The sequence below is a fragment of the Agelaius tricolor genome, unplaced genomic scaffold (assembly GCF_023055355.1).
Source record: "Agelaius tricolor isolate 1412-34295 unplaced genomic scaffold, bAgeTri1.0.p SCAF_1, whole genome shotgun sequence".
Taxonomy (NCBI): Eukaryota; Metazoa; Chordata; class Aves; order Passeriformes; family Icteridae; genus Agelaius; species Agelaius tricolor.
In genome coordinates this window covers 28,697,633-28,721,394 of record NW_027269261.1, presented here as the reverse complement: position 1 = coordinate 28,721,394, position 23,762 = coordinate 28,697,633, and the positions used below count along the sequence as shown (strand labels likewise).

The 23,762-nt window shown below is 47.4% G+C and overlaps 1 protein-coding gene across 2 annotated transcripts in view; it reads right to left on the bottom strand.

The window, feature by feature from the left end:
- The window catches only part of LOC139590432 (uncharacterized), a 61,030-nt gene extending 47,107 nt beyond the window's left edge, over positions 1-13,923 (bottom strand). For both annotated transcript variants that reach the window (XM_071428055.1, XM_071428064.1), the window contains exon 1: positions 13,286-13,923. In XM_071428055.1, the coding sequence (XP_071284156.1) occupies positions 13,286-13,390 (105 nt within the window). In that variant the 5' untranslated portion in view covers positions 13,391-13,923. The remainder of the gene's footprint in view (positions 1-13,285) is intronic.
- Between the last annotated feature and the right edge of the window lie 9,839 nt (positions 13,924-23,762).

Genomic DNA, 23,762 nt, shown 5'->3' with positions numbered 1-23,762 from the left:
GGCCTGGAGTGTATTAATTGTCAGTGGTTTCACAGACGTGAGGGAAGCAGAGAGTCACTCCAGGTAGCCAAATCTGCAATGCTTTAACAATACAGTTATTATTTTTGTTCAGTGCTCACCATTCTCACATACTGCCAAACATGGTCACTGGCAACTCTCAGGATGCAAGTGGTGGCAGTCATTAATCAAAGAATATGGTAACCAAGCTTCTGTTCTGAGGAGCAATGACTGAGCTGCATTTCCAGAGGCATGGGCTTAAACTGGGTTACATAGATCTTGAAAGGCAGGCACAAGGCTTACAGAGAACAGTGAGGATATAAGAGGTGCATGGATGTGAGGAGGCTCATGCTTGGTCCTCCTACCTTTTTAAATCCTCTCCCTCATCCACCTGCACTTTCACAAATACATAAGTGTGTCTTGACCATACTGTCTACAGCTTCTGGAAAGAACTGGCACCTGTGGACAGATCTGACTAGAACTAAAGCAGAGATACACCACCCTTGTGCTGGAGATCCTCATCTGCAAGCAGAGTAAACTAGAGGACTCTATACAGACAAGTGCAGTGGGGCTGGCTTCAGCCCTGGAAAAGGGTTCTTGTTTTGACTGGTCAAAACATAGTTCAGGCCAACACAGCTGACCCACATCAGTTCTTTTTGCAGCAGTCAGAGTGTGCAAACCTCTTTTTCAAAATCTTCCCCTGCTCTTCCCAGGGCTCAGCTGAGATGATTTTGCAGGAGAAGACTAAAGATAAAAACACCAGAGGATTTACAAAATAGAAACCAACCAACCCAAGAAACCCAGCAAGTCCTGATGCTTCACCGTTAATCCAGAAAAGTATGTTTACACCACCAGTGAGCCTATGGTGCTTGAACACTTGGGAGTGCACAGGCACCAGAAACTAGATAGCCCATCTTCCCCAGTCCCAGGGAAGGGAATACAGCTGATGCCTGCAACTGAGACTCCTATCCATCCAGGGTCTGTTCTCAGGAACTCCGGGCAAATATTGTTACAAGAATAAAACTAAGATCATGCTTTCAAATTCCACCCAAAATAGAAATAATTACTTGCAAACACATAGAACGGACTTTGTTCTACCAATGGCATAGGCACCCATAAAGAGGCACACACTCCTCCCATCAGGCATCACACCTCTGTGCCAGCAAAAGGCACAAAAGAAATGCTATCAATTTAAAAATTAGTCTTTAAAAGGCCTCCTAGGCAAAATCCACCCAGACTCTGTTCCATACCACACAAAATACTCCAAATCTGAGAGAACATTATTGAGTTTATTTATCCTCAAAGCCACTATTAGAACAATAATCTCTCTGATTAAACAGAGCTGCAGTCATGTTTGGAACCACGGTTTCAATGTTATAAATTTCACTTGTTAAAAACAGAGATAAAACAAAGTCACTACAGCCCTCACTCAGCAGGTGGATGGGGTCTGGTAACCAAGGTGTCACCACAGAAATGGAGTCTTTAATCCTTCAATTTCCTTCTTGACTTCCCAGACCACTGTGTTCCAAAGAAGACCACTTCTGTAGCATGGGAGCCAGGGGAATGGTGCGGCTCCATGCTGTGATATGTGTCACTCCTTCTGGTAGCAAGAACTTATACAAAATTCTCAAACCATCCTTATGTTGTTAGCTTAAGAGGCTAGTTAAGGTTTATAGCTCTTACTACAAGTGACAGAAACCATACACTCCTCCAGCTCCACTTCCACCTATAAAGCTCCCAGGTGTGCCACTTCCCAGTAAGTGTCCCACCAATCTCCTACACTCCTCCCACACAGCTTCTGCTCCTCACACATACCCAGCCAGCCTGGCCCCAGGTGGCAGTCATCTGCATGTGACAGAACCACACTATGAGTTTCTCAACAGCTCTGTAACTCTACTTGTAGCTTTGCTGCTGCAATAAAGAGAGCTATGGCTAATTCCTACACAAATTTCAAGGATTCTCATGAGGGTGGTATTCACCTGTTAGTTTTTTCATCCTGTGAGAGGAGACAACATAACTCAGATGAGAACTAACAAAGAAACATATCAGAAAGAGGCAGCAACACAGTTGTGATGGAAAGAGATCCCTTTGCAAAGGAGGTCCACTCCCCTGACAGCTCTCAGCTTGGAGCCCTGGCAATCCCTGTCTCACACCGGGCAGGAGCAGTGTTACTCAGCAGTGTTGACACCACAAAGCACAGCAATCCAGGAAGACAAAAAGGACCCGAAGGATTAAAGACCTTCTATACAGGGCCTCATCCACGTCGCACTAAGATACAGTGACTTAGCTCCATTTGTAATTTACAGCCCATTTGCTGCTAAACCTCAGCTCCAAAAAGTCAGATTAAAAGCAACACTATTTATCAGAGGCTTAAAACCCTCTCAGACATAAGAGGAAGACAGTACAAGGGACACCCAGAACTGGAGAGGCACCTCTAATAGCTGATCTTATCTGTAATGCATTTACTCAGGGAGGGAGGATGGGAGCTGGCTGCTCGCACCAGTGCCAACCATTCCTGCCTTGGCCACAGGGATTTAAACGCAGCCCTCCCGAGTGATACGCCGCCCCACCAGCCTAGCTCAGTTACTACTGCTGTGATGGGGAAAGGTTTCTTTGCACAGGCCAGCTTCTCAGGCAGTTTACAGCAGCTCCCCAGCATTCCATGAGTCCCCTCAACCAGGGAAGCACGGCTGACAGCAGCTGGCATAAACAACACATCTGGTAACAGCTTTTCCATTCCCTACTCAAAAGACTCAGAGGGTAAGTGCCTTTGCCCTGAGATACTTCCTTAGCTGAGGAGAAGCTGCTTGTGTTGGGAGACCTCACTCGATACTCACCTCTGCTCAGCCATAAAGAACTACATTAGGCACATTTGCAAACACAAGGAACAATGCCTTACAGTCAGGCTGGAAAATACATTTGGAGCACATGAGACATTTCAGGCTTCTCCTCCCCTTAAAATCTCACATTAACCCCTCTGAGTGCAAGCAAATGAGAGCTGTTTCATCTCTGTGGATTTACACCAAAATTCTTGTGTTTTATCAGAGAGCAAACCAGTAGGTTAATCCTTTCAGACCAGGTCTTTGATCCATCTGGTCAGGCACTTTCAAAGTAAGAGTTAGGAACATGTCATAACTTGTAATGTCTCTCACTGCACCAGATCCTTTCCTGGTAAATATTTTGTAATTCCAAGTGGTTCCTAGTTGGGAAAATCTGACAAATGGGTTGTCAAATCATCCCACACATGGAGGGATGACCTAGAAAAGAAGACAGAATTTGAATATTCACTCTCTTCTCCAATATACAGCAAGGAAGGCACAAAATTAAATGATATGAGGTAGGTCCCAAACAAATAACAGGTGATCATTTGGCAGTGCGTAGTTAAGGTGTGAAATACTCTACCACAGGACGTTCTGCATGTAAATACCCCTACACAGATTTGGTGGTGTAAAATGAACAGGTTTAGGCAGAAAAAACTTACTGGGTTACTAATGCAGGAGGATAGGCTACTGGGGGAAGCTGTAGGTCTAACATGGGATGGATGCTCCTAAATCCCATTCATGGAAGCAGGACACAGAGCACCATGCAATTACTTGCAATGTCACAAGGTAAGGGGGATGCACAAAGTGTGACAGTGTTCTGCCAGGTCCAACTCACCCCACCACAGAGTGCTACTGAGACAGTGTCTAAGCACCACATACCAAATTAGCATCCCCACATATCAGCTCACGGGCAACATGGGAAAAGCTGCATGCACTGCAGCCCTCTCCAAAACACCATTGAGGGGTTTCCCAAAAGTGATTGGCTCTGTCCAAGCCAGAACAAAAAGGGGTCTCTCAGAACAAAACAATCTGTACATGGAAGCTGCTGATTTTTCAAGCCTCTAAATTATTTCAGTTTATATGCTTTACACCAAATACTTCTGTTCTTTCTTCTTAATTAGCCTCTTGCCATAGTTATTTCCTTGGAATAACCAACTCATAGGAATAAAGAAAAACTATATATAAAAAAAAAACCACATGCACAAGAATAGTCTGGCTGCAGACAACTGTCTGGAATAACCACTTGGCTTTGTGTGTAATAACTGGGTGACAGGATATGGAAGGATTATTTTATATTTTTCCAGCTTATATCCAGACACACTCTTAGCAAACTGGAGAACTTAGCTGCCTGTCTGGCACCTTTCCTTAAGATGGGAAATTCCCCATTCAACCAAAGGAAATTTTATTCTCATCTTATGTCCATATAGAGCTTGGCAGATTGTGTTATGCCAAGAAGTAAGGACATGAATTAAATAAAAACCAGCATGCATCATGGAAACAATGTGACCCTGTTAGGAAGGAGTAAGATGAGACAGATTGCTGAATAAAATAGATGTGAAGGGGTAGGATCTTTGTGCTATCAGCAACTCAAATTGCCTGATCTCCCCTAAATCCTGGCTCAAAACCAGGTTTGTAGCCCAGAAAAATCAATTAATCAGCTACCAAGGAATAGTTTGATCCCTAGGTATATCAGAAACTAAGGCCTGCCTATTCTCATTGTGGCCATTTATGAATCTTGAGGTATTTGGACATCTCACAAATACCAGGCATCTCCCATCCTTTCATAAATCTAAATTTAGATAAGGACCATCTGCTTGAAGTCAGGCAACAAACTGCAGGTGAACCTATCCATGAAACAGGAGACATGACTAACAAAACACTAACATCTCACGTGGCCTGATGCTGGAGCTAGGATGGGGAGGTGAATCCAGGCAAAGCAGCAGAGGCCTTTCCTCAGGTGTGTTTGCTGGGCACAAGGACCAACCAACCCATTCATGCTGTTTGAGGGAGGCAACCCACAGCCTACCAGCTATCCCTATGCCTTAGGGACACCTCCCCAGGTTTCACTGCATCTCCTGGCTCACAGCATTCATCCAAAGGGCGCATGCCAGTGGAGCACAGACATTTACCTGCTCCCAGCACCACAGCTCAGGCCTGGGCAAGCTGGAGTTCTCTGCAGCAGGCTGAGCCTGGATGATGAGCTGCCTGGAGAAGAGTGCTGGGGGAGGAGAGGGCTGGAAACAAAGAAACAAGGGGCTGGTCCACACCAGCTGCTTTGGGAAGCACTCACACAATCTTCTTTGGGCTTTTAGCCCCTGCCACCCTTAGATGACATTCTTTTGTGCTAACATAGAATAACTAGAAAGAACCAGGATTTGGATTACTGCACATGCAGCCATGTAGCAGCTTCGGTGCAAATCTACCAAGCAAGATAGTTTCTTACATACAAGTCCAACAGGAAGTTTCCATATGCATCCATGGTATTTCACCTTCCATGAAGCCATCAAGGATGGTCCAGAGAACATGTGAGTTCTTCACAAGTGTACTCTGTTGTGCCATTCCAATTCTGCTAGAGCTGCTCAACGGGACAACAGCAAAAGTTCACCTGGCTGAGCACTTGGTGTGCTGCAGTGATTATAAAGGAGATTAAAACAACAACAAAACAAAACAGACAAAAACAAACAAACTAAAAAACCCTCATCATCATGTAAGATCTGCTCCCTCTGCCTCAGCCAGCTCCTGAGATGCCCCAGCCTAAAAATGCCTGTCCTACAGGAACTGAACCATTCAGTGTGACATACAGACTGAGGTACATACGGATGCCAGGTCTGTGTCCAAACAGACCAGTCCATGGCAGAGAGGAGGTTATAATGGGAACAAAGAGCAAGAACATAGCAAGAGAGGGAAGAAATGCCTAGAGACATTGTCCACCCACAAGGTGTGACCATGCCAAAACAGAAGAAACCTTATTTGAGCCATGCCTCACCTGCTTGCTGCATCCCCACAGCTTGGGCAGCCCTGTGCCCAGACTGGCATGGAGACAGCTCTGCACAGGTCACACTGGGCCATATGTCCCTTACATCAATTCCTAGGCCTGGGTCACAGCAGAGTTCGCTGCACAGGGAATGCTTTCAGTGCACATAAAGGTCACAACTAATTGGCTTTTCTCTAAATCCTCGCCTGGGTGTTCCCGCTGAGCACTTGTGGGTGGTGCTGGTGCCTATTCACAAACAGCTTAGCGGCCTGGCTGCTGCTCACCGGTGGCAGGGGGACAAGGGGACAGGCAGGCGCTGCCCAGGGCCACGTCCAGCAGCTCCAGCGGCAGCACACAGCCCTGCGCACACATACCTGCCACGCCGGTTGCTAGGAAGAGCTGGATCACCCGGCAACCTGAATCCCTCTCAACAGGAGAACAGGGGCTACAGATAAAGGCACGGGGGTGGGAGGGGTTGGCGCTGCCTACAATGTGTGTGGGAGTGTTATTTCCCGCTGAAAAGGGAATACAGCCCTTGGTTCCCATTCTGAGGGAGCCCAACAACACTGTTGTGACCCCAGGCATGCTCCAGGAACAGCCAGGGAAGCTGGCCAGGCTGACACATTACAGCAGAGTGGTGCCCTGCCCACCCACCACTCCGCAAAACTCTCCTAAGCAGATGCAAGCCTTGCTTTTTACTATGAAAAAAAAAAAGTGAACCCACTTTTTTGTGAAAGCCACATAATTAAAATAAATAATGACCTGGTTTTGCTTTCTGTTTTCACCTCAAATATGAGCTCTTTACGTGCTCAAGAAGACATTTAACAACCCAAACAGTGCAACAAATTTGGAACTTGTAGGACAATGCATGACAGCAGGAAATTAAGAACTGCACTATGCAGCAAAGAAAAACAGTTTTCACTGAAATCCCCAAATACACAGCACTGACTTTTCAGAATCTAGTTTTTCATTCAAATAGAAACCAAAAATTGGGAAATACAAGGAAAAGTAATGAGATTTCTTTGTGCCTTTGGGAGGTGGACTTTTTTTAAGCTACTCCATAGTTTCCTATCCATCACAAAGGCAGCTGAGAGAATGTCTCAACAAACTACCTCAATTTCCATGAATGCCCCATCATGCTGTACATGCAGGATCTGCAATTTGTCTGAAGTATCACTCTTTGGAATTAAGTCATTACAGGAGATTATAAGTGCTGAATGTCTGCACAGAAAAGATGACAACCCTTAAAGATCCAGATCTTCAAAGCCAAGTAGAAAGAATCGCAAACCCATTATTTTACAATGCCTCAGGCAGAAGTCTCAAAAACCTAAGGCTTAAAGTGGCTGGGATTGCCTGTTCTACTCTTTGCCTTAGCTAAGTATCTATCACAGCACTTAGCTTACTTAGCAGAGTATCTAACCACTAACATACATATTTTCAGTCCAAATTATCACAAGCCTAACTTCAGGCACATTCATAGGTACTCCAAAAGTCAAAACTGTACTTGCACACTCAGATTCACACGTTTGTGTCTTTCCTGTGATAATGACAAACCAGAAGCACCTAACGTAGCCAGCTGGTGTAACAGGAAGAAAAGCAAACTTTCAATGTAAAACAGAGCCCTCCAGCTCTAGAGGAATGAACCTGTGGCATCTGCTGAAAAACCCACAAAGGAGAGAAAACCTGCATACACCACAGCAGACAAAGCTAAATTTTCCCTGTGCCAAGCTGAAGACCTGTGACACACGACAAGCAGTCAGCCCAAAGGAAGGCTGAAATCAGTCTGTCCTCATTCAAAGTAAGCCTGAGCACTTGAGCAGATCTTTGAAAGCATACTCACTGTGCATCAATAATAATGCTATTCCACTCTTTTTTTGGTCTAAGGAGAAAAAAAATAATGCTCCCAGCTCCAGAGTAACAAGCTACCACAGGGACACTGACTGAGGGAGTCACTGCTTGCAGCCTTGAGGTTCACTTTGCACAGCCAGCTGAATCCCCTTCACACAGGGAGGATGAAGATGATTCCCAGTTGCCTGTTGGGGCTGGCCAGCCAGACCAGAGTCTTACAGCTGATTCCAGGTACAGATGCAATAGAAAATAACTGAGATGATTTTCTGGCCCCCAGTGCTGTGTATGCTCGTGTCTAAGCTGCAAGAGTACATGAAGAGAACTGACACAGTGGCTTTGCTAGCACCTAGCACACAATTCCCTTTAAGCAGGTATAAGGCTAAAGTCATGTAGAAGAGAGATGCAGTTCTCTGTCACTAGAACACTCACATTTGACTTTGTATCACTGATCAACATTAAGGAAGTGACAAACATGTCTGTATTATCTCTGCCCAAGACCAAAGTGAATATGCCAAGTACGTAAGTAATTAAACAGCTTTTGTTGATTAGAACATCAGTTGTATCACCTCCAAAGTTGTTTGTGTCAACAGCAAGCTGGAATGAAATTGCCACCTTTAAAGTGCTCAGTCTTCTTTAGCTGCATGTTCCAGCCAGTTAATTTTTTAACACACCACAATCCAACTGTTTCATTCTGATAACACCTAGGGCCACTAATTAAGGGCTTAGTTTGACTGGCAATGCACAGACTTGTTCCAGCCAGATGCTCCCTGCCCAAAGGAGCTTGCTTGCAAGTAAAGCTCAGAAAACAGACACCCACACTTGAGCCACTACATAAATAGCAAGGCCCCAAGAGTTAAAGAGAAACTTGGAAGAAACATATTTGTGTGAGAAACCCCTACCCCAAATTGTGGGGATGAATAAAGACATTTGATTTACAGAAAGCTCATGGAGTTGGTCTGAGAGCACTTCTAAGGGCTCAATATCAGTACTCCATCACAAACCCACATGCAAGCCCAAGATATGCATTTTAAAAGCTCCTTGATCAGCCTGACTTAATAGTTCGGGAAGTGCTTCTCAAAGCTACAAGTCTAAAACTAGGAAAGAAAATAATAAAAAACTATACTAGACCATAATACTGGACAACCAACACAAAAAAAAAAAATTAAAATCAGGCATTGAGTTACAGGCCCCTCTCACTTTCCTGGTTTTGAAGCATTCCACTACCATATGGGACACTCCCCTGATCCCACTTTTTTCCTTCTGTCTCAAGTGCTCTGGAACACTTAGTTGCCAGCAGTTATCAAAGATGATCCCTAACCTTTGAAGTCAGACCTACTTCTGGCTCAAAAGCAGCCCAAAAGGTTCCTGAATCTGGCCTAATATCTAGCCAATAACACCAGATCATTGAAATAAGTGGCAGACCAAAGACCAAGGCACCAGGCAATGCCCTCTCCTTTCCTGGATTGAGCCACAGCAGCTGAAGGTTGAAGAGCTGAAGCTCTTAAGCTAACAGGCTGTGCTATGAGCTCAGGAGTGGACATGCTGCCCCTACCAAAGGGGCACAAATATCCAATGGAAAGACACCTCAGAAAACTTGACATGCACAACTCCACAGGCTCTGATGAGATGCTTCCACAAATGTTGAGAAAGCTGACAAATACCATGGCTAGGGCATTCAGGATCATCTTTGGAAGGTCGTGGCAATCAGAGAGAGGCGGCGGAGAACTGGAAAAAAAAGCAAATGTTATCCCAGTCTTCAAAAAAGGCAAGAATTAGGAGTCAGGCAATTACCAGCCAGTCTGCCTCAATCCCTAGAAATGTGATGGAATACCTCATTCTGGAGGCCATGTCTATCCACATGGATGACAAGGAGTAGTCAGCATGAATTTACCAATGTCATGCCTGACACACCCAATTGCCTTCTAAAATGAAACAACTGCCTGGCTGGACAAAGGGACAGCAGTGGATATTGTCTACATTGACTTCAGCAAGACTTTCAACACTGTCTCTCACAACATCCTCATAGGCAAACTCACCCAAAAGCATGGACTGGATGAGTGGACAGGGAGGTGGATTGAGAACTGGCTGATGGTCATAATCAGTGGCAGTCTGGATGAAGGCCTGTCATTAGTGGTGTCCCCCAAGGTTCAATACTGGGCCCAATATTGTTTAACTCATTCATCAATGACTTGGATGAAAGGGCAGATGCCTCCACGTCAAGTTCACTGATGCCACAAATTTGGGAGGAGTGGCTGATACCCCAGAGGGCTGTGCAGCCCTTCAGAAGGACAGGTTGGAGAGATGGGCACAGAGGAATCTTCTGAAATTCAACAAAGCTAAGTGCAGAGTCCTGCACCTGGGGAAGAATAACCACATGGAACAGCACAGGCTCAGGTGCTGGAAAGGAGCTCTGTGGAGAAGGACCTGAGGGTCCCTCTACTCAGCCCTGGTGAGGCACATCTGGAGTGGTGTGTCCAGTTCTGGGCTCCTCAGTACAAGAGAGACGTAGATCTCCTGAGTGGGTCCAGTGGAGGGTAACAAAGATGATTAAGGGACTGGAACATCTCTCTTACCAGGGAAGGCTGAGGGAGCTGGGCCTGCTCAGTTTCAAACAGAGGCAACACAGAGAATCTCACCAATGTATATAAACACCTAAAGAGGGGGTGTCAAGAAGATGGAACCAGGCTCTCAGAGGTGCTGAGCAATAGGACAAGCGGCAACAGGCAGGAGCAGATGGATGCACAGAAGTTCCACCGAAACATAAGGAAGAACTTATTTACTGTATGGGCAACCAAGTCCAGAGAGGTTGTGGAGTCTTCCTCACTGGAGTTATTCAAGAGCTCCCTGGACACAATCCTGTGCCCCTTGCTCTAGCATTACCCTGCTTGAGCAGGGTGCCTGGAACAGATGATCCCTTCCAACCTTACCTATTCTGGAATTCTGTGAAGCAAAGTCAGCTGTCTTCCAAGGCAAGGCACTCAAATTTGAACCCTAACTATCACACTTGACAGCCCAGCCACCCTTATCAGAAACTGCTGGCTGAGCAGGCTAACCCAACATCAGGTGAAGTGTCAGTCAGTCCCTCCCTTCCCACCATGGTGACTTCTGGTGAAAGGGAAATGGAGAGACACTTTCTGAGAGACACCAGCACATCTTGAGTCAAAATCCTCTGAGGAGCCCTAGCTGCCAACTGCCTAAAGGCCAGCTTTAGAATGGAAAAAGAGAAGTCCATTACATCAACACCCAGAGATTGCTTATTTTTCGGTTTCACTTACAGAAGGCCATGGTATCCCCTCAGCTTCTCCAAGCAGGGGAAAACTAGGAGGCCCTATTACAGCTACACTAAACCAATTGAAGACACACCATACAAAAATAAAACCTTTATAGTGGGCAGAAATTTCTTCCTGAAAAGATTTCCAAAGCTTGGATGCCAATCCAAGATTGGTCAAGTCTTCCACGCTTGTAAAAATGAGTTGACAATTTACCCAAGGAAGGCTCCTGGGACTTGGGCTAATTTCAGTACAGTTGTAATCTAGAAGCACACCAGCAGCTTGCTTTTCCTTCAATTTGGGAACTTCCCAAAAAAGTCATAAAGTGCTAAAGTGAGTGGGCAATGAAGGAGATGAGCAGCTAAGCACACTGTTATTAAAGCTCAGAAAGCACTTGGTTTGGGTGGTCAATGTAGATTAATTCTTACTCTATCCAACCTACAGACCTGGTTCTGGGCTCTCACCTAACTTTTCAGTAGGTTTCAATGACAGCACACTGGACCTTTTAAATAATGCATTTACCATACAAGCCAGAATATGTACAGACCTGCACAGACACAGACCAAGGCCAAGAAGGCTGAGTCTGGTCAGTGCCTGGCAGCCCCACATCACGAGGGCAGTAGAGCAAAATGGTACAGGACATTTGGCCTTGACACAGGGTCCATGCACAGCACAGCCACCAGAAGCTTCCACACTGCTCACCCCTGTGACACCTATCCAGGGTTCATACCTGCAAGGAGCTCTGGTCCAACACCTAAGACAGAGCACTGCACACTCCATTAAGCAATTAGTATGCTGCTGCAAGGCTCAACCAAGACCAGGCAGCTGCACACGGTCCCCAAAGGCCCACAAAACAGATTTAAAGACAGAGTTTGCACGTCTGGCTTTCTGCCCATACACATGTGTACCAGTCATTGTAGCACGCCCCACTGCAGGCTGCAGAGACAGCTCTGATGAGCTATGCAACAGCCTTGCAAGCAAGGCACAGTGCAAGCTGAACTGTCTCTACTGAGCCTGCAAAAATGCAGACCACCTGTCTGCAGCACAAAACCTTGGCACTAACATGAACAAAATGGCTGCAGATGCCCACTCATGCACATTTTCCTGCATGCCTCCAAGCATCCTGAAGGCTGTATCCACCTCTGAGAGCTCCTTCCAAAGATTCTCACGGTTTCACAACCTGAGGCTCCAAGAGACAAACAATAAAGCTAAAGGAAGAGATTGCAGCTGTAAGGCCCAGAAACACAGTGTTAAAAAAACCCTCACTGCCTCTGCAAATACTCTGCACTGAATTGATCCAGTACAACCTAAAGCATTGCCCTTACTTTACTTCCAACAATAAAACCTAACCCTGCCTCCCCTGAGAGCTACAAAACGTGCAATCCCTGGAGGAAGAAGTACAGCAAACTTTGTTAGAAACAGTGCTGATGTTTCATCAAAGTTGCCATCAGCCTGTCCAGAGTGACTGCGCAGAAGTGCAGCCACACGGCAATGAGCCTCTGTGTAACACATACAAAAGACTCCACTAGAGTCTGGTATACGGATCCCCAGCCCCCAACTCAGGCAACGAGGGCTGCTACTTTTCCCAGATCCCTTCTTTTATTTGGGGCCAGGTGCTGCACTTCCCACACCATTGGTGCCAATCCAGAGCAACTCTGCTGATTTCAGGGGATATCCCTTGGTTCACAACAATTTTGCCAAATCAGGATTTGGTATTTTTTTCGCATTCGTCATGGCTCCATTTTTATCCTGCGGTAAATGGCTCAAAAATTCCTCTTTATATTTGGCAGGAAGGGCTTAGACAGTTCTCATCCTGAATCTGTGGTCCTCAGTTTTATTTTAAACATTAAAAACGGATGTAAGAAGAATCTGGAAAGCTACGGGTCAAAGCAATGATCCAGCCTGCAAACTTCAGCTCAGATTCTGGCCTTGAGGACCAGAAGAAGGAGAAATGCAAATAACGAGCTGAAAGGCATTTTAGGTAAATCATGTCTGTACAGTACCTAGCACGGTGGGATTCTAGCCTGGAAAGGGCTGAGAGGCTACGGATTGCCCATGTACAAAGGTATCTAGGCAAATGCCTACACAGTTAAATGTAAATCCCATCAAAAGGAAAACATTCTAAAGAACAGACAGATACATCTGTCTCCATACACCTTTCTGTATTATCTGAATTGTGCAGGGTAACTCTGAGGGCATAGGAACGGGACTTTAAGTAACAGGAATACAGCCTAGGCCAGTTCCTCCTGAGCACACTGGCTGAGAGGAAACTGACCCAGCATAATAAACACTGCAAGTTTCCAGCTTCTCAAGGCCCTCTTAGTAGTTACCTGAAGGGGACAAAAAACAACCGAGACAAAACCGGCTTTCCTTACCTTTAGCTGGAAAGGTTGAATTTCATTCAAACTCTGGTTCCTGAGCTTTTTGGTGAGGATCTTCAGCATGGTACAAATCCGAGGAGCCAAGAAAGGGTTAAGCATACACACACGCACGCATCTGCATCTGCCGCGCCGCTGCCGCTACGCTCGGCGGAGCTGCGCGGAGCTCGCATCCAGCGCCGCAGGTACACGGCGGCGGCGGCGGGGCACGGCTCCGCACAGCCCCGGCTCCCGGCTGCGCCCCTTCCCCTCCTGTCCTGCAGCCCTCCGCGCTGCCACGCAAAGGGAATCCCGCTCCAAAGCCTACAGAAAAAAAACTGAGCACCAAACTTCCTCTGCCTTCCACCCCCTCCTCAGTTACGCTTCAGAAAGGAGGGAGGTACCAGCTGGCAGCGTGCTGCAGGGGACGAGAGACACTCGGCGCAGAGCGCTCACTGCGGGACGGCAGAGCTCCCTGGGCGAGGCGCCGGGCTCCGCTCACGGCAGCGCTGCCGCCCGGTCAGCCCCGGGCGGGCATCGGGCATCGCGCCCCGCTGCTGCCGCGGGCCGCCGCCGCCACCCCGGGCTCCCTCCGGCACCGCCGCCACGGGAAACTCGTACCGAGCGGCGCGGCAGCCGCGGCGCACATTGGCCCGACGGGGCGGGACGGGGCGGCACGGGGCGGGGACTCCGCTTAAAGGGTCACCGGCCCTTCCCGGCCGCCGGCGTTCCTTGAGTCCCCCGAGCTGCTCGGGATATGGGGGACTGGTCGCTGACTCTGCGCTACCGCATCCTTGCTTGCAGCCCGCTCAGTCCAGGGATCCCACAAAGGGATGCCGTGACCTGTCTGTCCTGCCCTCCGATCCAGAGCACAGATCCATAGGGAGGGCTCGGGGGTCCTGTCTCGAGTCCCTTGAGCCACCCCGGGAACTCGCACGGCGCCTGCAGCAGCAGTGAAGTCGCCACAGTCTTTCCCCACAGAAACGCAGGCGCGGGGCCAGGCCGGCACCAGCTCCTGCTGCAGCAGCCATCCTCGGGCACAAGCAAGGTGCCCCGTTTCCATGGGCAGTCCACCAGCAGCTCCCTGGCAAAACAGTCAGGAAAGTTATCAGAGGCTGACTGATAGGCTCCCGGCCCCTTTGAACCCACAGGAAGCCGCCGACACGTTTGGCAGCAGTAACAGCAAAGGGCTTTCACCCACTGCCAGCTCCGTGCCAGCGATGAACTCCCCGTGTCTGGGTGAAAGGTCCCTGTTGCCCATTACCGGTCCCTGGGGGCCAGCAGAGCCTTTTGTCCCAACCTTCCTCCTGGGACAAGCCAGGAAGCATTGCAGAGGTCTCTGCTTGTGTACAAATTCCAGAGGAGCACGGGCTGGTTAACTGTGGGTTCCCAGTTCTCAGCCAGCAGGCCTGTAACAAGATAAGAGCGCTCCTAAAGTGCTGACTGTGGAAAAGAGAGAGCACATCTTTGCTGCGGGGGAAAGGGCCTCAGTTCAGCTCCACTAAGCAAAGTATTTTTTCTTGAAGGAGTACAACAAGCAGAGAGTCTGAGCCACAAAGCAAAATTTTTGCTTTTCAGATAGTGCCTTCTTAGAAGATGTCTGCAGTAGGAAACTGTCTCAACCATACTTGATCAGTGCATCCTGCATTCACACCGTGGACTTGTTTTCACCTATTTTTCCCCAAGTTCACACCAAATTGAAATCACAATCCAACCTTATGACTCTAAACCACCACATATTGCTATAGGTACTTCTGCTTTTTTTATTGTATGAATTAAAAAAACCCAGGGAATAGTGCACATGAGCAGATTGCTAGTCTGGCATCCTGCATCCAGCAGGAGGGAGTAAAATGCTAACTGAAACCAGAAATCCTCCATAGAGATATGCAATATTATGTTTTGCTAGATAAGAATTATTCCTGGGACATAACCAATATATATTCTAAAGCCCAGCAACTGAGACTCTCTAATAATTCTTTCCTTTTTTTTTTTCCATATAAAGCGAAATTGCCCAAGCCTTTATTCATTCCTTATTTCAACTCTGGAGACAGTGGCTGTCCTTGTAATGGTCTGTAAGATATAACCCATAAACCACAGTCAGCTTAAACTACTGTGTATGATTGCTTTCCCATTCAGAGATCAAGCATGGGGGCAGGCACATGCCAGGGCCCAGTTGTTTGTTTCAGAAGAGATGAAGCTGAAAAAGCTTCCTGAAACAGGGAAAAGCAGAAGCTGCCATCCCAACTGTAACATCACAGGCTCTACCTGAGCTCACCCCACCCCACTACACCACAGGACAGCAGTGGGGAGCCCAGCCTGGGAAGGGATTGTGCTAGGCATCCTAACCTGCTGCAGGGCCAGGCCTCTCAGGGCAAGCAGCAAAATCAGGTGCTGATGAACAAGTTCTTTTTTGGGGCACTTGCAATTTGAGAGAAACTAATTCTACAAATGCTGCTTCTGCAACCTTTACCTATACGTGTTTCAGCAAATACCTGCAGAGCAGCTGTTTCTTTCTTGCTTTGTATTTCATATGACCAGAATCATCAATCCAGGGCATCCAGCATCTCCTCTGAGTGAGGCACAGTGACACACTGCTGCAGACAGAAACAAGCAATTTAGCAGGCCCCCAGAGGAAAAGAAACCCTCACAGAAAGCAGAGCTACAACCTACTGCTGCAACCTTTAGGTGATCTGTGCCCTGAGGATGAGGCTTAATGTGCTGAATGGGTTCCCAGTAGATGACAAGTCACACTGCTGCATCACATAGTGGAAAGAAAACTTCCTGAGAGGGCTGGAGACATTGTTCCTCCACATACAGGTTGCAGAATACTACCAAGTAACTTCTATCTGAGGATAGCAAAACATTTTCCAGGGATAATTCATAGTGTTATTCCCAAAGAAAAACCCAAGTCAGAGAAGGTTACTTGACTTTCTGAAGGTCACTGAGAAAAGCTGTGGAAGAACCAAGAATAGAAGTGGTACCCCCTGGCCCCTAGCTGTATGTGCCCAGACTGTAATCTAGCCTGTTACTAGATCACACTGCTGGAGCTATGCAAAATTCAGTGGTTTCTGTTCCCAAGCATCCCATGTGATCACTCTGCTCTGTTCTTGGTTCCTGTGGGCTTCTCATCCCTGGAGTTTTGATCTGCCTACTGGGTTCAAACCAAATCTCAAATCTCAAACCTAGTCCAAGTTTCCTCTGGTCACATGATAAAAGCATGAAAAATGCATCACACAACATTGAGGGTAGACCCACATGCCTGCTCCAGCATTTCTTGGAGAGCTCTTTAAGTTCCTCCTGGCCAGACCAGGAGCAGAAAGGAGGCAAGTGGCAAGTTTTCCCTGCAGGAACACATGGCACTGCGGTGACAGGGAGAGGGCAGGGGACTGTGAGCTGAGGCAGGGTGCGGGTTCACTTCCACGTGTTCCTGCCCACTGCTGCCATGGGGAAGACATCACTGGATGTCAGCTGTGCCTCATCTTACATTCCCCTGGAGACATTCCTTTGTGGGAATCCTGACCAAACAGTGCAATGAGGAGACAGGCAGTAGGGGTGAAGACAATGCAGTGAGGATTAGTTTAATGCACAGATTCCCTCTGGGCTGTGTTTCCTGTTGTGCTCAGAGGACAAGCTAATGCCTTCTGCAGTTTATCCTGCCCAAGGTGTACCACTGACACCGCCAGGTGCAAGAACAGGAATGTGTGTGGGTGCAGAAAGCCTCATTAGGCAGGCCTGGCCAAGCCTTCTCAAAAGGAAAGAGATGCTTTTTTCACCCTTTGAAGTCACCTGGGGATTTGCTCGCCCCTTGTTACACAGTGAACCGCTTTTTGGTCTCCTCTTTCCACACGATGTGCCGTAACAGGCTCACGCTGCATCGGTGCACACACGGGTCTGAACATCGCGAGGCTGGAGGGAAAAGCCAGCCAGGGAAAAGGTTCAGGTGCCATCTGCTGGGGATCTCCCCTCATTACATCGAGGGAGACAAGGCTGAGCTGGAAAAACCCCATCCGTTCCTGCTTGCTTATGACACCCTAACTGCGTGGTGTCCAAGACAGACACTGGAGGTACTGCCAGCGCCAGGCAGGGAAGGAGCATCTGCCAAGGAAAATGCTAAAAGAGAATAGGAGGGCAGGAGCAGAATGAAAGCTGAGCCTGGAGCTTGCTTGGAGGAAGATGTGGACCCAAAGCCAGGCACATCTTGAATGGTGCTCCGAGCAGGGCCATCCACCAATAGATTCAAACACAGTCCAGTGCACATAGATAAAAGCAGAAGACAAGGACAATCCACAAAAAATAATGAGAATTGTTCCCAGAATAGTATGACTGACAAAACAAAGGGCACCAAGCCTTGTCCCTAGCCAGTCACCAATCACCTCTAGCAGGAACCACATGGCATTCCTCCTCCTGGTGTGTGAGTGCCGAGCCTGTGGGCTCCTCCAGTGGGGATCATCTCTGGCTCGGCCCCTGCACAATGTTTGCCTTAGCACAGGCCAAACTAAGCTGAGTCCCCACCACACAAGGCACAAACACCCTATGGCATAGCTGCAAAGCTGCAACACACACAAGGGCTCTCCAAGCTCTGACTGTGTGGTTTTATACCAGGAGGATGGGACAGGCACTTGGGAAACAGATCCCCTTGAGTGAAGGAGCCCTTCACTAAAGCTATAAGCAACCAAAGGTGAGAATTGCCCACCATTATCTTAAAGCCTACAAACTGTCCCAGAACTGGGCCAGCTGCTGTCATGCAAACACTTTGAACATTCAGGGAGAATCAAAAAGGACTGGTAAAAGGTGGCTGAGGGTAACAGTTATTTGTTCTCTTTTACATACGTATCCTTTAGACTCATCTGAGCAATGAAATACCTAGGATACATGTTTTGGCATATGCAGGTTTTGACTGCCATAGAAGAGAAAAGAAGGAAAAAGGAAATTGAAGAGATGCTGTTTGATAGAGAAACAGTGACTGTTCCAGCATAGCTCATGTGACATACATAATAAGAAGAGAAAATCCTATCAACAGCACTGCTGGGCAGCCCCATCTCTGTTATAATTCCCTTGCTGCCCATTCTCTCCCTGCAAATTGCTTGGGCCAATTGGAAAGTCAGCATGTGGCCGATACAACGAGAGCCTGAGAGAGCAGGCATTTACACTGAGCTTCCCCTGCTGGTACTGCAGACATGTGCTCCTCTGCAAGAGGGCCTGGAAGGGCCCCCTGACACCCACTCACTATCAGGCTGCTGGGACAGCACTCACAGCTTAGCTCAGCCAGCCAGAAACTCCAGGGTAGCAGGGCAGCCTGGCTCCTCAGAAACACAAGCAAAGAGAAGCAATGATTTCTGCTTTGGATAACTTCTTTCTAATCCCTGGAGAAGAGGAATTGTCTCACCTGACCTTCTTTCCCTCAAATACAGTCACTGCAACTCACTCACATCTCTTCCTTTTCAAATGCCTTCTCAAAACCAATCCTCAGCTGGGATCACACAGTGCTTCTGAGCCCTGCCATCTAGTCAGGAGCAGCCAGTCCAAATATGAAAGAAACACCCAGTCTACCCCCACAGAAGGAGCTGACCAGCTCCTCAGCTGCCTCAGACCTGAGATCTTTAGGTCACAGACAAGAAACCTTAAACTATTATGCTTACAAGGGCAGCAACAGAAAAAAATGTCCTTGGGTCCTGCAAAAATGAGAAACTTCTAAAGCAAAAATGCTAGGAAATGAGCACACACAGTTTCTGAAGAGGAAGGGGGGAAATATTATTGTGGTTCCTGGTCTGATGGGGGGAAATTCCTTTCTGGAACTTCCTGGCTGCCCAGACAGCCTCTGGGCTTATCCCAAGTGTATAAATAAAACACAGCTTTCAACATCAAAGAGGTTTCCCAGTTCCTCTAGTTGGGCACCCCATTTAGATATGTATTTGTGAGCAGCTTCAGTGCTTCTAAGGGAAATGAAAAAAGAGCCAAGTCAGTATCACCAGGGAGAGAAGTTCTAGGAAGAATTTTCAGGACATGCAAGTTTGAACTTGATGCCTTAATGCAGGCACAATGCACGCATGAGGAGAGCAACAGCCAGGCCACACCCATGCCGTACCCTGGCTGGGCCATCCTAGGCAACTCCTGGCCACAGGGCCCCACTTTGAGCCTGGCCAGACCTCTCAGACTGCCATCAGGTGAGCAGAAAACACCAGCCAGCACTGGTGATATTTCACAGAACTGTCAGGACCCCCATCTGCTCCTTGCAGGGCAGGGAAGACAGTTCTGGGTCTGCTGAAGTCAGTGTTTGTGAACCTGTGCTGCTGAGTGGCTCAGCATGGCAGGGCAGGCTGGGAGAGGAGCAGGAGCAGCGCCTGAGGCCTCTGCTGGAATGACAGCACAGCAGAATCCTCCAAGAAAGGCTGGCAGGTAAAATACATGGTCCTTAAAATAACTGCAGAACTGCAAATGACTGAGGATTTGTGGCCACAAACCAGCCAGAAGCAAACGGAAGGGGTCCAAGCATCCAATAAAAGTGCACTGTGAGGAACAGAAAAAGATAACTTGTCTTCACAAGCCTCTGCCTCAAAAGCTCAGATTGCTACACTGGCCAAGGAAGGAGGGGCCTTAGAAGATTTTGTAATGAGAATAAATCACAAGCATGCTATTTATTCCTTGCTTTCTAAACTCTGTGATTGCACATTGCACCTGTACCTCCTCCCCAGCTCTTCTAGAGGCCAAGACCAAATGATTAAACTTTTATCACTTTCCCACAGCTAAGGACAGTTATTTGCAAGCAACTCACCAGAAATTCCACTTGAAACAGCTCTCTAGGCTGTGTAAACAAGGATGAAAACAGCCTTGGGAGGGAGGAAATGAGATCTGGCATCAGAAACCATGAGCTCTGCATGCAGTCACGCCAACACTACAAATGGTCAAAAAAGTGGGGGGAGCTGGCAAGAAAAGATGGGCTAAGACAAAGGGCTGGGGGGGTGAGATATTTTCCTGGAGATCTTATCATCCATCATTCCCTCATTTCTCTTTGTTTCCACTCTCGTGAAAAGCCTCTCGCGTCTTGTCCCCGACTCCTTCCGTGCCTGCATTGCCGCCGGGCGGCCCCAGGGGGCGCAGCAGACCGCGGCACGGCGCTGTCCCGGCTCCCCCTGCCCGCCGCTCCGCCGGGAACCGCGGGATGCAGGGAATGCAGCGGGTGCAGGGCATGCAGGGCTGCCGGGCTTCCCCAGCTCTGCGGCCGTGCGTGTTGTCCCGGCTGGGCCGAGGGCACAAGCGACAGTACCGCAGCAGCAACGAGCTCCTTTATGTCGGCGAGCACACGCTCGGGCAGGAAATCGCATTTTAGTAGCCAAAGGTCTGGGTGTCTCACGTAGTCTAGCCAGGTTGCTGCTCCAAGTCTTCACACACCGCCAGCCAGGCTGCTGCTTAATGAGAATTGCTGCTCCCAGGCTCTGCCAGCCCCCTTGGTGCAGAAGGTCAGAGTGAAAGGATCAGGCCTGCCTCCAAATCCCACCCGAGGATGACCTCCCTTCATTGGAGTGCATGAGAAGTAGGCATCAGAGCCTGACACAAGTTACAGGTTACACCAGGCTCCTAGCCCTCAAAGGGAAACCAAAGTATGGTCACACACCTGACTCCACTCAGAGGAGGCAATGCAGAGAAAAACTCTTCATCTTAGTTTCCACACCTCAGCCAGTATTCCTAGAGGTATTAATGAGTCATTTTCTGGAGTCTGTTTTTGAAAAAACTCTCCTCTTTCTCAGCCAGATCTATTCAGATGTGTTCTGGTTGCCCTCTAGATGGGAAATGGGCCCAGATACACAGCATTGAATCCCCTGAATAAACCTGCTCACGCACCACAAAGCCATGCATGTAGCAGGTGTGTGGGACTCCGTCTCTGGGAGGCATGCATAGCAAATGGCAAGAAACACAGGACAGACAGATCCCATCTAAAGGATCAGATGTTCATCTCATCAGTTCCCAGCCCTCCTCTTTTCTCCCTTGTCAACCCAAGGGATGACTTCTGAAGAGCCAGATTAATTTGGTTATATATGGCAGACACTCATCATACCTACAGATAAATGGAATTTCAGTATACTTTTACCCACTTCCTTGCTGCTAACGTCACCACAGTGCACCATCATCTCAATATCAGAGCTGTCCCAACACAGCCTGTGGGTGGGATGGTTGGATACCAGGTCACATACTGCACAGGATAGCAGCAGTCCCACCAGATGGACTGGAGCTGCACAGATCAGAAAGGACACTCATTATGTCAGTGTTGATCTCAGCCCTGGCCATGTGTCCTGACACTAATGTGGTGGCTGCATTGACAGAAATGAAACTCAGGTTACAGTAAGAGCCAGGCTAAGGAGGTGACAGACACAAAGAGTTAGGAGGAAGAGCTATGATTAGACCAGACAGATGGGTCAGGCAAAGTATGTGACTGGGAGCACTGCAATCAGCATCCTGACCAAAGGAGTTTTGTTCCTGCGTTTCAGTGCAGGTTTGCTGCTGTCAGTCAGATACCTTTCTGTGCTGTTCTTCAGAGAACATAGAAAAGCTCAAAGCTCAAGTACATATTAGAAACTTAATAGCACCATTCCCAAGAGATGTAGCACCTCGAGGATCAGTGTAACTGAATACACCTGCAGGGGTGTTCCTTTAAAAATGTAATCAGTCCCCTCATAATTTTATACAGCAATATAAGTGTAATCTTAAGATCTCCAGGTTTTACCCGAAGACAAAGGAAGTTATTTTCTATGAAGCCTGATGAAAATTAGCCAGGCTTTGAAACATTACTGGTTTGTATGGTTTCATTTTTATCTCCTTGGTTTTATGTGACTTTCTCCTTAAAAATATTTTTAAAGTGTTAATTAAACAGAGCTCACTATTGTTAGATGCCACTGTCATGAAGACAACGATAATAAAACTGCATAATTACAACCCACTTTATCTTCCAGCAGATTTTGTTCATGACTAAAGGATCATGAACACAGGCAAGACTTTTTAACCAAGGTGATAGATGATTTAAAGGCTCAAGGCCCATGTCCACAAAAAAACCCCAAGGTTCCCTAAAATGGATCTTGGGAGAAATCAACTACCTAAGTCCAGGCATGCAACCCTTAAAACCCTGCCTAATCCCCTGGGCTCATAGACTATGTCTATACCAGTAAATTAAACGTGCCCAGGACTGTTCTCTGGCACCGAGAGCCCTGGCACAGGATGGCTTGCACCAATAACATTAAACTCTTTTATCCTTCAAGCAAGGCATTTGGATCCAAGTGGTTGTTGGGAACGGCCCCTGGCCCACAGTAACTCCCTCAGTTGTGCCTGGGAATTGTCTGGAACAGTGTTAACTGGCACAGGCCAAATCCATGGCAAGAATAAATTAAATGGAATCAGCTATTAATTTCTAGACGATGGAGTCGTACTGCCCCAGATTTACTGATACAGACATAGCCCTAAAATCCTATTGTGTGGACATGTATTATCTATATATACTTACATACTGTCTATATAATATACATTTATGTAGAATATTTTGCATTCATATAGTATACTTACAGGCATCAAGTTTGGTCTGCATAGGAAGCATTTCTTGGCAAAAGTGTGACAGATAAGTGTTTATGTTGCTGGTTGACCAGCCACCAGCAGTCTTTCCTTTCAAGTCTCTCCATTCCAAGTGTCTCCATTCCAAGTGTCCCTTCCAGATAATGGGAATTTCTAGCTTCTCAGACGCTGCAATTTTATTGTGAATAATTGGAAACCTTTGGGGGAAATTTTCACATTGATTTTCACAACTGGAGTGTCTATTTGCCCATGCTTAGGGGTGTTTGCCTGGAGGTTACCTTCGTTTTTTGAGGCTTCTGAGGCTGTGAATCTCTAACATTGTTTTATGTCTGTCTTGTACATAACTTGGCAATTCCCAGTGTAAAGCCCAGGCTGTGACTGAGCACCTTATGTCCACCTTGACAGACAGGAACCTGAACCACCAGCTCTACCAGCTCCTTGTAGTAAGCAACCCTGCAGCTCTTCAGAGCCTGAAAGCCCTTGCTCTGTCCTGTCTGCCTGACGTCAGGCACACGATGTCCTTTTGCAGAGACAACTGGGACATCCAGGGATGATGGGATTGGCACAGCAATCATGGGACCATTCCTGTTGCACATATAGGTCCTTCAGTGTATCCCAAATTACAAAGTACACTTTGATTTCCCCTGGCATTAATAGCTAGTTTTCCCTAAAACTAGTCCAGCCAAGTCATACGGAGGCATAGGGTATTTATTTACAAGCTTAGCTTTCAAACTACTCATCTGTAGATAGGATGGCATCCTCTGTCCATGCAGTGATTTTGCTTCAGCAGTGCAACATGAGCAGCAGCCAGTCTTGACTTTTACAGGAAAGAGCTTCAGCTCCATAGTCAAAAGCCCATGCTGCTTAAAAGAAAACCTTTCATTCATGTCAACTTGTCCATTAAATTTAATCATGTGCTTGTTCATATAAAACAATATAC